General features: G+C 48.7%; 1 protein-coding gene across 8 annotated transcripts in view; it reads right to left on the bottom strand.

The window, feature by feature from the left end:
• Positions 1 to 14,220, bottom strand: part of TMCC1 (transmembrane and coiled-coil domain family 1) — a 168,386-nt gene that overhangs the window by 8,639 nt on the left and 145,527 nt on the right. For all 8 annotated transcript variants that reach the window (XR_014019851.1, XM_081275980.1, XM_081275981.1 and 5 more), the window contains one exon: positions 9,815 to 10,749. Coding sequence is in view for 7 of the 8 variants with exons in the window: in XM_081275980.1 (XP_081132106.1) it covers positions 9,815 to 10,749 (935 nt within the window). In the remaining variant the exon portion in view is untranslated. The remainder of the gene's footprint in view (positions 1 to 9,814; positions 10,750 to 14,220) is intronic.

Here is a 14,220-nt window from a genome sequence, read left to right on the forward strand (position 1 = left end):
GGTCCTGGGGAATGATCCCAGGTCTCCGGCATCTAGACAAGACTCTGCTACCGACTTCCTTCCCTATCCTCTCCCGTCCAGGCTGACCTGGAACTCAGGATCCTCCTGCCTCAGCCTCCTGAGCAGCTAGGATTATTCAGATCTTTTCTGCCCCTAAACTCTGAAGAGTCTTTCTAGTTAAGGAACTTGTTTTTACTCTTTTGAACATTAAGTGCTGGCACTATATTTCTCTCCACAACATTAATTTCAACAACTCTGAAGGAGGTAGGGAGAGACATGAAATAGTGATAATGTATCATCTGCAGAATGTGAAATATCAGGATTTATTTGGTAGCATGGTGGTATGGACTGGTAATGAATATATATGGATTAGAAAGTACTTAAAAAAAAGTTCTCAGCACTTGTTTCCAAGACTCTTGAACCTCACACAGAGAGGTCAATAATGAGTCAAAGGCTCTGGAAGCCATTCTCAGAGTGGGTTTGCTTTGCCCATGTCGTATCCAAAGCCTCCTGGTCTTGACTCTGTCCACTCCTGTTTCTATTAGCACCAGGTGGAGAATCTGCTCAGTCCACGTTCTGGATTCAAGCTCCAGCTCTGCATCTCACCAGCAGGGGACCTGTTCCTCTGCAAAGAGGAAATCCCTAGTCCATAGGGCAGCTGTGACAATGGGGAACGGAAGTCGCGGGGCTGGGCAGAGATGGCTGTGTGGGTCAGCAGTGTTACCACGGGCACACGTCCGGTCTCATTTATCTCTTTTGGAATTGTTGGAGAAACACCAGTCGGTACCTAGAAGGACTTCTCCTTCCCAGTGGTGAGATTAGGAGGTGACTAACTAATGTGAAAGGCAGAAACGGGACAGGGGAAACTGGTCACTTCCCTGGTCTCTAGTGGGGATCCACGCAGAGTGACCTGCTTGTGAAGGAATGCCCTCGGACGAGCCATCCCCAGAAGCTCCCGTGTCTTGGGCGGTGACCTGCCCTGCCCACTCCCTGCTCCCGGGAGGGAGGGGCCCTCCGTTTTGCCCTGGTCTGCTCCCCGGGGCCCCTGCCGGCCTGGGCTGAGGGCCATCCTCCCAGCTCTCTCCCCATTTTCCCCAGTGAGGTCCTTTAAGGAGGCTGCCTGTTGGTCTCTGATGCTCTCTGGCTCCGCTCTTTCCACTTCTGACTTCCTTCTCTCAGCCTCCATTTCTTCTTCTATCTCCATGATCTCAATTTTATGTGTTTTGGAATTTTCACGGTTTTCAACGTATTTTTGCCTTTTTTTTTTTTTTGTGACATCACACAATTGGGTCTGGTGAACACATCGCTGTCCTTTCAAGTGCAACAAGCCCTTCTCATAGCTTGCTCTGTCAGGAAGGCAAAGCACAGGCTGACACCCGGTCCCTGTGGTCCCCTGGCTTGGGCTGGCCATACAATTCAACAAGTCGCCCTCCCTGGCCCATGTCAAGGTTCCCTTCACCTGGATGAAACTGTCTTACCTGTGCTCCCCTCATGGGGGGTGTGTGTGTGTGCGTGTGTAAGACAGACACAAGGGGTCTCCAGTCAATTCTACCCTGATCTTTAAGACTGGGAAAGAGCTGAGTGGCCACTGTTACTCCTCCCCATGCCCTTCTAGAAAATACAGTCCTTCAGAGATGGAGCCATTTACTCACAAATGCTCCGTAAATTAATGGCAGGATCTCCTGAAGCCGAGCGCCTTCCCAAGTGGGGAGTGGTGTCTATTATTAGCCAGTAGTTAAATAGCAGAGCAGGGCTTGGGTAAGTGGGGTGAGCTCAATTTCCCAGCAAATGAAACAAACAGGTTACGAGACTCGCCAAGGTGGTAAGAGAGCTGTGGGACCCATGGGGAAGCAGGACCCACGATGGTCGTGGTCACAGAGGACCCGTCCTCCTTAGTGCACCAACTGACAACCACCAGCAGCCAGTTCCTTCTTCAGGTTGAAAGGATTACCTGGGGATTGTGGGCTCTTTCTTTTTTTACCTTCATGTTTTAGCTGCAGGCTGACACAGTACCTCTATTTTTCTTATGTGGTGCTGAGGACGGAACCCAGTGCCGCCCGCATGCTAGGCGAGCGCTCTGCCAGCCCCAGCCCGGGAATGCGGCCTTCAGCTGTTACAGTACAGCCGACACCCATTACAGCCCCCAGACGGCTGAGCTGGCCTCCCCTCCTGAGCACCCCCAATCGGCAGGAAACACCAGGGAGGAAGCAGAGGGGGCCACCCGGCTGGAGGCTTTTGTAAAAGATGATGAACAGAGAGCTTGGCGACATGCCCTGTGTCTTGGAATGCAGACCTGGGCTGGCTCAGCCCCTGAGGACCTCACTGCCTGTCCTTAGAAACACTTTCCCTGGCTGTCCACCGGCCTGGGAAGACGGTTCCCCAGCTCTTTCCACCACCAGCCTGGTCACGCGCGGCCTGAACCAGCCCCCGTGTGGTTATGTCACCCACCTGGGAAGCTCTGGCCTGCAAGGAGGCTAGCAGAGGGCCCAATATAAACAGGTGGAGTTTTGGGTGGAGGAGTGCGTGTGGGGGAGGAATTGGGGTCCAGCCCAATCCACTCAATCATCATAAGCACCAAGACATCAAAACAGCAGCCCCAGTAACCACCGTGATAACCACCCTCCCTCTGCCCAGGTCTTTTCATGTGCAGTGTCTGCCTCCGAGGAACGCACCTTCATGAAGCTGCTTCTACTCCAGTCCTTGCCCTCCGCCCTCCTCCGTGGGAGGCACTTTACTTTTATAAGAAAGAAACAGGAGGCCCAGAAAGACCAGCGACTCCGGGTGAGCGAGTGAGGCCAAGTCAAGATCTGAACCGTGGGCTCAGGCCTGGGTCTGGATTTGCTTTCCTATCAATCCTATTGATCAAATGCAAAACCTAACAGCAAAGAAAGCACCACCCTGCGCTCCTGCCCCCTCCCAGCACCTCCGCTGCTGACTCTGACCCTGTCCCTTGGTCACTGGCCCGCGGGTGGTTACCATCTGTCTGATTCTAAAATGGAGACACCAGTTACCTCGGGAGTTCAGAGGAAGAACATCTCCATCTTCTATTAAATATTAACAACAAACCAAAAACGTAGGGGGGGAAAGAGAAGGGAAATAATTGTGTGCAGCCATCCAGAAGTTAGTTTTCAAAACCAAGAACTCCCCCTTCAGGATGGGACCCCTGTTCTCTGGACCTGCTGCAAGGTGTGATGGGGTGGGCTGTGACCTCCCTGCGATCTTGGCAGGCACATGCTGGTCACGCAGCTCTGTCAGGAATAAAACTAGCACGAGATTACTAACCTCATTTTTAGGATTTTTAGTCAGGGATCCTAATTCATCACGACCCAAATGAAGGATACCTAAATATGGCCTGAGCTTAACTATTAGCAAAGAAAAAAAGACTTATTAACATTTCACTTTTTAAAGAAAGTAGGTCATAGCGTATTTGGGCAGATGAGACCCATACTAAAAGCAAAACCTGATCCACTAAGGACGACACCATCCAGATTTGGTTGGAGGACAACAATCCATAGATGAACAGTGATCTTGCAAAAGTGTTTTGGTCACTGGATAGGTCAACCCAGCAGCAACCTTCCTTGATCAAAGATAGGCTAGGGCACTTCTGGGTTGAATTCCTGATGAATGAGAAAGTGGGTGAGGGCACCGCTGGGAACAAGCCAGCCTCTCACGCAGGCCTGTCTGGGTGTGGCTTGGGGTCTGGTGCCACCCTGAGAGCCTCTGGTGCTTCCCTAGTTGGGCAACAGGTCACTGGGGCAGACAGCAGAAGCAACTTGTGGAGCAGGTACCGAGACAAACAGGAAGAACCAGGTCCCGGGCTGACACCCCCGGGTACCTCGGGAGCAGACTGCCGTTTCCTACATGGAACCTTCGTCTCTAGTAAGCACCCTGCCTCGGAGCTGTGTCCCCAGCCCCAGATTTTGTAGTTCCCCAGAAAACGAGGCACGGGAGGAGGCATTTGCTGAGCTCCTACTCTATTTTTCCACCCGTTTTCCGGTGCTGGGGATTGGATCCAGGGCTTCTTACACACCACACAGGATTCCATCAGACTAGCTCCAGCCCCCGCGTTCCTGCTCAAAGCCAGTACCTACGAGACGCTTCCATACATATGATCTCATTTAACAAGCTCCACAACCCTGTTCAACAATATCATCACCTTGTTTGTTCACCGAGGCTCAGATGAATTATAGGACCCACTCAAGGCCACACGGGCTCAGGTGGTGTCAGAACCAGCAAGTCAGTTCAAGCCTGTCCAGCCCAATGAATTAGTGGGGGTTACAAATTTATCTTCTCCCTCCTCCCTCCTCTATTAGCTCTTTAGTGGCTAAATTGGGAAGAGCTAACCCGTACTATAGTACACTTTTGCAAGATCACTATTCATCTCTCTCTCTCTCTTTTTTTTAACACAATGCCTTTATTTTTATGTGGTGCTGAGTATCGAATCCGGGTCCCTCCCACGCTAGGCGAGCGCTCTACCGCTGAGCCACAATCCCAGCCCTACAAGTCTCTTTACAGGAGGTCCTACCCTGCAAAAGAATGTCTCCCTTATTTAGTTTTAGAGACACAGTCTCCTTGAGATACCCAGGCTGGCCTTGAATTTGTGATCCTCCTGCTGCCTTGACCTCCTGAGTGGCTGGGATTACAGGTGTGTGTCCCCACACACGACAAGTGCATCTCTTAGGGATTTTTTTTAATATTTCATATTCTGTTTCTATTTCAAAATTATTGCCTAAATCTAGCCTACAACATATTCTTTACTGACTCTCAGATCCATTTTCAGTTGACAGGCACTAACACTTTAAATAAGAGGGGCTAAAATAGCCATATAACTACATATCTCTGGTTTGCGTCCCATGATGCCAAAGTCACGTAAGATCACGTTTGACCACCACCCCTCTCTTGCATCCAACTCCTCTGGCCTGTGCTTGGCTAGGCTAGCACGGTTCCCACCTGTTCTACTGTGTGTGATGACTGCTCGTGGTGACTGCTTTCTTGCAAATTTTTGCTTTTGTGACTCAGAGCAGTTTAAAATATCCCTGGGCTTAATACAAACACTCTCAGAAGCTGATTTCCATGGAACAACAATTCTCTTAAAATACAAGCTTTCAAAATGACGCTGCTGCTCGTGAGCACTGGGAGGGTTTCCAGCTCGACTGTCCACGGCACTGCCCTGGATGGCAGGAACCACGGGTCCCCTCAGGAAAGTCCCGGTGTCCCCCAGATCTTATTTTTAGTGCATTTTCCACGGCTGAGCCTGGGCCCTTTCCTTCGGGGACTCTATTAGTTACGCCACACCCCTGCAGGAACACACCTGGTCCTCAGATTTTAGCAGCAAATTAAGTACACGTGAAGCAATGTTACAGTGTGACCCAGAGAGTCACTTTCTGTTTCTGGGTTTCAGTGTACTCGTCTTAAATTAGATTAAAATAGATATTTGAGGTCCCTTTCACCTCCGGGGGACTACAAACCCAGATGCCACTCATCAGCATGAGACAGCGCTTCACGGGGACGAAGGGACTGGCTGGACGGGAACAACCTGAAGTCAGCACGGACCTCATCACCCCAAACCTCGTCTCCCACCTCTGTCCAGTGTGTGCTCTCTCGTGTTTGTGAGAGCCAGAGCAAAGCTCGCAGACTAGGAGCCTGGCCCTGGCCAGAAGGGCTGATGTGGTCTCAGGTCCAACTCTGCTATGATGGCTTCCTGGCCTAAGTGCACGTGGTGTCTAAGAAACACTGCGAAAGTCCTGGCACAAATCATGTGGGGAGACCACACACATGCACACACAACACGTGGACCTCCACAGGCCTCGATGCTTCTGAGTACTCGAGAGTTAAGCAGATGGTTTTGGCAGTCATCTTGCCTGGTGCTACAGTGACGTACAGAGTAATGGAGGCACCCTGAGAGAGGGGCATTCCTGAGGAAGGATGCGGAAAAGGGGACTGGTGACTGGAGTAGGCATTTCTTTCTTCTTCTTCTTTTGTAGCTGGGGGATGGAGCTCAGGGCCCTCTGCGCATCAGGCAGCTGCTCTTCCTGAGCTATGTCCCAGCCCTGGGTGGTGGTGGTGGTTTTCGATCCCCTGCACTGCTACGCTGCTTGAAAACCTTCTGGGAGCCTGCACACTTCACAGAATTTTAAGGAATATGTTTAAAACAGCGACTCAACTTTTAGTCAACACACATTTGACCTGGGAGAGACCAATACCCACGGCCCATGCAATGGGTGCTTCTGAGAATGAGGTGAGTCTTTCAACTACACAGAGTTCAGGGTTGAGCCTGAAACAACACCTGTCCTGCATTAAAAAGAACACTGCAGTCAGAGTCAGGAAAAACTGCGCTTAAAGTGTGGCCTCACTACTCACTACCAGGTGACCCATGGCTGATATTGGCTTGAAGTTTCTAGTCTTAACTGGAGACAGTACAATGCACACCAGGACTGTTGTGAGGATGGATCTTTGCGTCTAAAGCCTCCAGGCCAGAGAGGTGGCCATGCCTGTAGTCCTGGGGACTTGGGAGCCTGAGGCAGGAGGATCCCAAGTTCGAGGCCAGCCTGGGCAACTGAATCAGGCCCTCAGCAACCTAACAAGACTGTGTCTCAAGAGAAAACATAACAAGGGCTGAAGATTTAGTTCAGTGCACCTCAGAGCACCCAGGGGTTTAAAACCAAACCAAAAAAACCAGTATCTGGCATCCTGCAGACCCGGGGGTTTGGTAATGTTATTAGTGACACTGTCACCACTGCTCTCACCAAACAACGAGCAGCAACACTGTGCATGGCCTCCCCCTTGTCAACTCAGGTACTAGTTTTTAAAAAAAAATTTTTTGTAGTTATAGATGGACAGCATGCCTTTATTTTATTTATTTTTATGTGGTGCTGAGGATGGACCCCAGTACCTCACACATGCTAGGCAAGCAGTTTGCCGCTGAGCTACAGCCCCAGCCCCAGATATTAGTTATGTACAAAACAAACAAACAAACAAAAAAACCCCAACCAACCAACCAAAAAACAAAACAAAAAACGTACAGCATAGAAAAAAGTTTTTAAATGGCTCTATGGGCTACGGATGTAACTTAGTGGGAGAGGATGTAGCCTGTCAGAGACCCAAATTCCAGGCCCAGCACTGCAAAAAAAAAAAAAAAAAAAAAAGGCAAAGAAATCTGAAGTATCTAGATGGCCAAATGTGTATCCAATGGTCTTGGTCACACAAGAGCCCACCAAGTTTACCCTTAGTCTACCTCCTTGCTAGACAAAAGGAGAACATGCGACAGAGCAGTCACAGGGCCAGTAGGCTGGAGCAAAGCCCTAGCTTTGATCCCCAGCACCCAGGGAAGAGGAAAAAATAAAAGAGGGAGGGAGGGAGGGAGAGAGAGAGAGAGAGAGGGAGAGAGAGAGAGAGACACACACACACATGCACCCCCCCCCCCCACAGGGCCCGAGGAGGGAGGAGGAGTTGCTGCAGACAGCCAAGAGTGAGGAGAAATGGGAAGGGGAAGACACAAACTGTCAAAGTAGACAGATGAACTCAGAAGCCTAGGACCATGTCTAATCTTCTGCAAACAAAGCCCACTAGCTCCGAGTGAGTCCCTCTGGGCAGGAAGCTGCCGTTCTAAGCTATTTTCATTAAGTTAGGTTCAGTGTATTTTGTCAAAAGGAGGCAGAGAGACTAAATGTGGAAAGTTTTGGTGCTTAAAATAGGCTTCAGTGTGTGTGTGTGGGGGGGAGAGGATCTCACTTATGTGAAACTACTCAAAGACCAACAAAGTTAGCAAATATATTCACTGTCAGAGACACTGAACAAACAAACAAACAAATAAATCTAGTAATAATAAAAAAAGACACATGTGGGGCTGGGTTTGTAGCTCAGTGGTAGAGCCTCACCTAGCACGTGAAAGGCACTGGGTTCGATCCTCAGCACCACATAAATACATAAAAATAAATAAATTAAATAAAGGTATTGTGTCCAACTACAACTAAAGAAAATTAAAAACAAAATAAAACTAGTCATTTACCTTCTACAGAGAACCCAAAGTGCAATGCAGTAAAAGCACTGCTCACACCTACGTGAAGTGACAACGAGGAACTCAAGTGGTTCTTGTCTGATTTATTTTAAATGGATACAAGGTAGGCCCTGGGAAACGTGGGGTATTTTCTCTGATTTTCTGACCCACATGGGATTTGAAGACAACAAGCTCTAGATGAATCGGAGGAGTCTGAACACTGCAATGTTTTGCTCTCCATTCAGAACAGGAGTCAAAGCAGGCAGTGTTTGTTAAGCCAATGGCCGAGCAATGCCAGGCAGGGGCTGGGTGGCAGCAGTTCCTGGCTGACATCATGAACGCCGTGGGTCATGTGTTGAGCAACGTATCTCACAGAATTTCATTTAAATGTCACAATAATCTTGCGCAGGATCGTTGTTATTATTTCTATGTTAGAGATGAGGAAACCAAGACTTAGAGATATTAGGAAACTTGCTGGTTTTCAGAGTTAGTAAGCAACCAGACTGGACCTGAACCTGGGACTTGGTCCGAGTGTTCCAGAGTCCCCCCGAGCACTGAGATTGCTCACTACTTTACACGTAAGTCCTCAGTGTATAAAGCACATGTGTATAAAGCACTGAAATGAAAATAGCAACCTGTGTTCATGTTTAGAACTTTCTTTCCTCTACACACTTTTCTTCTCCCTTGAAGTCTTAAGTTGGAATTGAAGAAGAGTACAGCAGAGGCAGGGTTGACGCACTGTTACCATCTGAAAGAGCTTGTGGCTTTCACTCTCAGAGCCACTGATACAAGCCAACAATTTATTTCAGGCCCAAAGATTGTTTCATAAAAGTAAACTTTAAAAAACATCACTTTTATTTTTAAGAGGTGAAAGGGACCCTAAGAGATGGTTTGTTTAACCTCTGGTTTTATAGCAGAAGTACTGAGGGTTCCTTGAGTTAGTCCCTGTAACAGACCAAAACCCGGGTCCTTGGCTGAGCTGAAGGTCTGTGGCTCCCCCAAGGCTGGTCCTCAACCTGCATCATGAGGTGGCCTGGGAGGATCTGAATGAGGACTCTGGGGGGGACATTCTTTCTTTCTGCATGTGAAGAAAAGAAGGGAAAAGGACAGACACTTGCAGAAGCTGAGAGTCACCTAATATAAATACCTAGTATAATATAAAACTCCCAAAGATGCCTCGCTTGAGGCACAGCTCAGTGGCAGCATGTGTGGCTACCATGAGACCCTGGGATCAGTCCCCAGCCTGGTGGTGGGTGGGGCCATGGGTAAGAAACAGGCTTCTACCTTTGGCACCCATGATGCCTCAAGGCGTTCAGTCCTCTGGGACGCCCCACTGTAGAGCCACTGCATGTCTAAGTCTCCTCCCCTTCAAACATCTGCCAATTCATAAGAGAAGCTACAGAAACTTATCTGGTCTGTTTTCAGTGTGATCTTTCTAACCAATTGCCCAGCTAATGTGTAAGGCCAAACACCCACAGGGTTCTCTGGCTGGCTTGTAGTTTGGTCCTGGAGTTCTGACAACTAAGAGCTTCTGAATTCAATGGACCTTTGAGGACCGAGTGTGGTTCTGGGATAGCAAGTAAACAGATGGACTGTCTCGGGGAGCGTGGGCTCCACTCTGAAGTCTTAAACAGGAATGGAAGACTGTGACTCTGTCACCTGGCTGAGTGCTTCATCAGCGTGTAGCTGGCTGTGAAACCCGAACCTAATTCAGATGTCATATGACACACCTAACTGCTCTGGGCACTCTAGAGGAAAATAAAGCAAGGGCAGGGGCCACCCCAAAACAATTTAGGATTTTAATGTCCCACGACTCACCTATACCGTTCCTCCTGCAAGGTCTGCATTATTAGGGAATAGTCCCTCTGATAATGTTCCTTGAGGGTCTCAAAGGATTCCTCCAGTCTGGCCTGGGTATCCCGGATCTCCTGGATCTCGTGGAGTAGTGCATCAAATCCTGAGCTCTGCATGTCCAAGGTATTGGTTTTGGAGCTGGAAGCTCCTACAGCGAGGCCCCCCGTGGTGCTGTTGGCTCCCACTGAGCCTGAAGTGGCACTAGAACAATCTTCCTCGCTACCATATTTTGGGCTTGACTGGAAGTTCGAAATCACCCCCAGAGCCTTCCCCGCCTCGTCCACCTGCCCTTCCTCTAAAGAGTCCTTCAGGTTGGGGATGTTGTCGGCACTGCCAAATTTGTTCCGAATCAGCGATGCGATCTCCCTGGGTTTCGAGACCACGGCTCCTGCTGCCGAATGGGTGGCCTGGGAGAAGCTGGACAATCCCCCTTTGACGCTGTCCACCACTCCTTCGCTGAAGCCCGTCACCTTTGCTCCCACGTCCTTCAGACCCTGGTGCATGTCCCTGAAGACATCCTTGGGCTGCCGGGGGATCCCATTCTGCTCCACTTCCCGGAGTTTCCGGTGGTAGTGCTCGAGCTTCTTTTGCAGCTGCAGGATGGTCTGGGCCGACTTCTGGTTCTTCTTCTCGAAGACCTGCTTGATGCGGGCCGCCTGCTGCTTGTCGGCGCTGTTGGCCAACTTCAGGTACTCGGCCACGTTGTCGTCCCGGGCCGTCTGCGCGATCTTGATCTGCTCCGTGAGCTTCAGGATCTTCTGCTGCAGGTGAGCGATGGCAGCCTTCGTGCGCTGAGGGTCTGGAATGCCATCCACAGACTCTGTGTGGATGCTGCCATCGGCGCTGGAGGCCACCGCACTGGACGTCTGGGCGAGGCTGCTTACTTCCAACCGCTCGATCTGCACACAAAAGCAAGAGGTGCACGTTAGAAGGAGCCCAAGAGGACCACCGGGCCAGGATGAATGGCCCAAAGCGTGCTGAAGCTTCACCGGCTCTCAGCTCCCAGCACAGAGAGCCAACCCATGCCCTCAGCAGCCTGCCCTGCTCCTGGGTACTGCCACACTCCGCTCAACCACACAGACACAGTCTAGGAAAAAAAGACCTGCACAGGCTGTAAACTGGGAGTATTTTTTTTGCTAGAGAATGCATCACAGTCTCTTTAAATAGCAAAGCTCCCTAAGTGGGTTAAGGCATGAATTAACTCACATTCTGTATGCAGAGTTTTGTTCAGAAGCACATTAGTGTATGACAGGGTACATCTGCTTTTCAACTTAATGGTAGGAAAACCATTGCAGCGTTTAGACATCACTGTCACTCTGACCCACGCTTACACACTAGGGCTACCTGAAAATGCTGGAAACAACGGGTGTGTTAGGACTGGGAAGGCAGGTCAGCAGAAGAGAACTGGCCCAGTGGGCAGAGCCCTGGGTTCCATCCCCAGCACGGCCTGGAGTGGGGTAGCATGGTGTATATATATAAATATTAAACTTTAATTATAATGTCTTCTTCTTTTTCTTATTTCCTCCCAGCAGTGGGGGAAGTGAACCCAGAGCCTTGCACATACTAGGCGAACACTCTGTCACTGAGCTACATTCCCACTCCTTTTTATTTTGTACTTTTAAACTTTATTTCGTGGTACAGGGGGTTTAACCCAGGGCTGTTCTACCACTGAGCTACATTCTTAGCCCCCCTTTATATTTTTATTTTGAGACAGGGTCTTGCTAAATTGCTGAGGTGGTCTTGATTTGCAATCCTCCTGCTTCAGCCTCCTGGGGGCTGGGATTATAGGCGTGGGCTGCCAGCTTCCCGGTGTCTTGGTGTCTTTTTTTTTTTTTTTTAAAGAGAGTGAGAAAGGAGAGAGTGAGAGAGGAGAGAGAGAGAGAGAGAGAGAGAGAGAGAGAGAGAGAGAGAGAGAGAGAGAGAATTTTTAATATTTATTTTTTAGTTCTCGGTGGACACATCTTTGTATGTGGTGCTGAGGATCGAACCCGGGCCGCACGTATGCCAGGCGAGCGCGCTACCGCTTGAGCCACATCCCCAGCCCTGGTGTCTTTTTATCTACGTCGTGTTGAGGGTAAGGAGATCATTTTCTACTCCAATGAGGACATTGAATTGGTAGCTAGAGATGAGCAGAGGTGAAGAGGAAGGCTCTGCTGAAAGTGGCAAAGGTGACTGTTACCAAATCACAAGTGCTGGGGATGAACTTGGTCACAATAACAGGAATGCCCAGGGACTGGGGCAGAAAGAAGTAAGGAATCAACAGATCAAGGACTAAGGTCAGGTCTTCTGAAACTCACATTAAAGCTTTAGCTAGTAAAAGTTTTTGTTAGGCAGGTGCTCCAAAGCTCACACTCTTTCCTTTCGTATAGGTAAGAACCATTCAAAGGAACTCAAGGAAAAAAAAAATTACCCCAAACTGCTCAGATTAAAAAACTTAAAAAAAGCACTTAGCCAAAGTTGGGGAGGGGTCAGGTCTCTCAAATTTAGGAAAAAACAAAAAATCCTTCAAGTGGCGTTACACACCTACCTACCCTCCCAGAGACTCGGGAGGGTCAGGGATGCTGAGGCCGAAGATTACAAGTATGAGGCCAGCCTCAATTCAGTGAGACCCTGTCTCAAAATAAAAAAAGGAGCAGGGCTAGTGCTCAGTGGTAAAGTGCTCCTGGATTCAATCCCTAGTCAAAAAAAAAAAAAAAAAAAAAAAAAAAAAAGTGTCCCAGCGCGTGGCTTGTGGTGGTGAATTAGAGCAGGGCACAAAGGAAAAGGCCTTAGAATCTGCTCTCTGCTGAGCACTGACAGAGTGAATAATGAAACAACCATCTCAAGGTGATAAACATTAACAGAACACATCAAATTACAAATTCACCATCATGGAGACAGACTAAGATCATATCCTTTTTCTCTGGTTCCCATTAAAAATCTGCCTTTGCAGCAATCTGCTAGAAATAACTACACAGAGGTTACCCTGCTATACTTTCATGATAATAATACACAAAAACTAAAACACTCACAAAATGTCAACAATCAATTAAGCCTACAGAGGCATCCTCTTTTTTTTTTTTTTTTTTTTTGTGGTACCAGGGGCTGGACTCAGAGATGCTTACCACGAAGCCCCATCTCCAGCCCTTTTCTGTATTTTATTGAGACAGGGTCTCACTGAGTTGCTGAACCTGCCACAGTTGGGAGGGGACACTGAGTAACCCGTGGCTCCTGGCTCCAGGTTCCTCATGGCGGGTTAGTTTTCCTTGGCAGCGAGCACCTTGTGTGCTGCAGGCTGTGCGAGGGAGGTCACCTGCGGCTTCCAGCAGCCCAAGTAGGACAGAGTCGCACTAAAGACAGCCCAGTTGGTTTCCTTAGTTACTTTGTGGAGATTCTACATCTGCAATTTAATTATTTCATGTAAAATGGGATCACTTTTAATAAGCAATTAGTTTATTAAAAGTTACTGTGATACCTTGTACGCTCTATTTTTCTCTTAAGGTTTTCTGACATTGCAGCAAATGTTAATTCACATGCTGTGTGATTATTAAAGTAGCAGTGATCCCGTCTGGAGCGTGGACTTCCTCCTTAAGGACCTGGTTCAGAAAGGGAAGTGCCTGCCTCTTGTGCCTGGGCTGGGGCTTCCCTCCTGCTCTGTGCCCACTCTTCCCTGTCTCCCTCTCACCCTCCCTTTCCTACCACTCCTACACCACTTCTCCTCCTCTTCAAAACTAGAACCTGCCACACGCTCCAGACGGGAACACTGGTTCTGACTTAGTTTTGAGTTAAAGTCATCAAATGAAAAGTCATTTTTTTTTTAATGGCGCCTGTAGGCACACTGGGTTGTCCACGTATAACAAGCAAAATTCGATCGCTAAAGCACTCCAACCTGACAATGAAGTTGTAAATGTGAAAAGCAAAATTAAAAACATTTCAAAGCCTGTACTAAAAAGAAGGGGAGGATTGATTGTGTGTGTGTGTGTGTGTGTGTGTGTGTGTGTGTGTGTGTATTGGTTGGTAGAAGTGGAACCCAGGGCCTTACTCATTAGGCAAGGGCTCTACTTCTGAGATTCAGTCCCAGGATTTTCTTAAAAAATATATGAAAAGTCACAAATCTGAAAAGGAGGTGACTGAGCGGGCTCCCTGAGGCGTGGCAGTGAAGCACGCGTGAACTTTGGCATGAAGCGCTCAGGTTCAAATCCTGACATCACCACTAGCTGCACAACTGGGTAAGTCACTTGACCTCTGAACCCATTCCAGGTGTTAAGTGGAGATAATGCTGGCTTCAGAAGACGTGTGAAGAGGAGATGAGTCGATAAACAGCAAAGTGTCAGAACTGTCCGTGCGCAGAGCACATTACATTGCTATTTTTGTAACGTGTGAGTATTCTT

The sequence above is a fragment of the Spermophilus citellus genome (assembly GCF_964194105.1).
Source record: "Spermophilus citellus genome assembly, chromosome: 19".
NCBI lineage: Eukaryota > Metazoa > Chordata > Mammalia > Rodentia > Sciuridae > Spermophilus > Spermophilus citellus.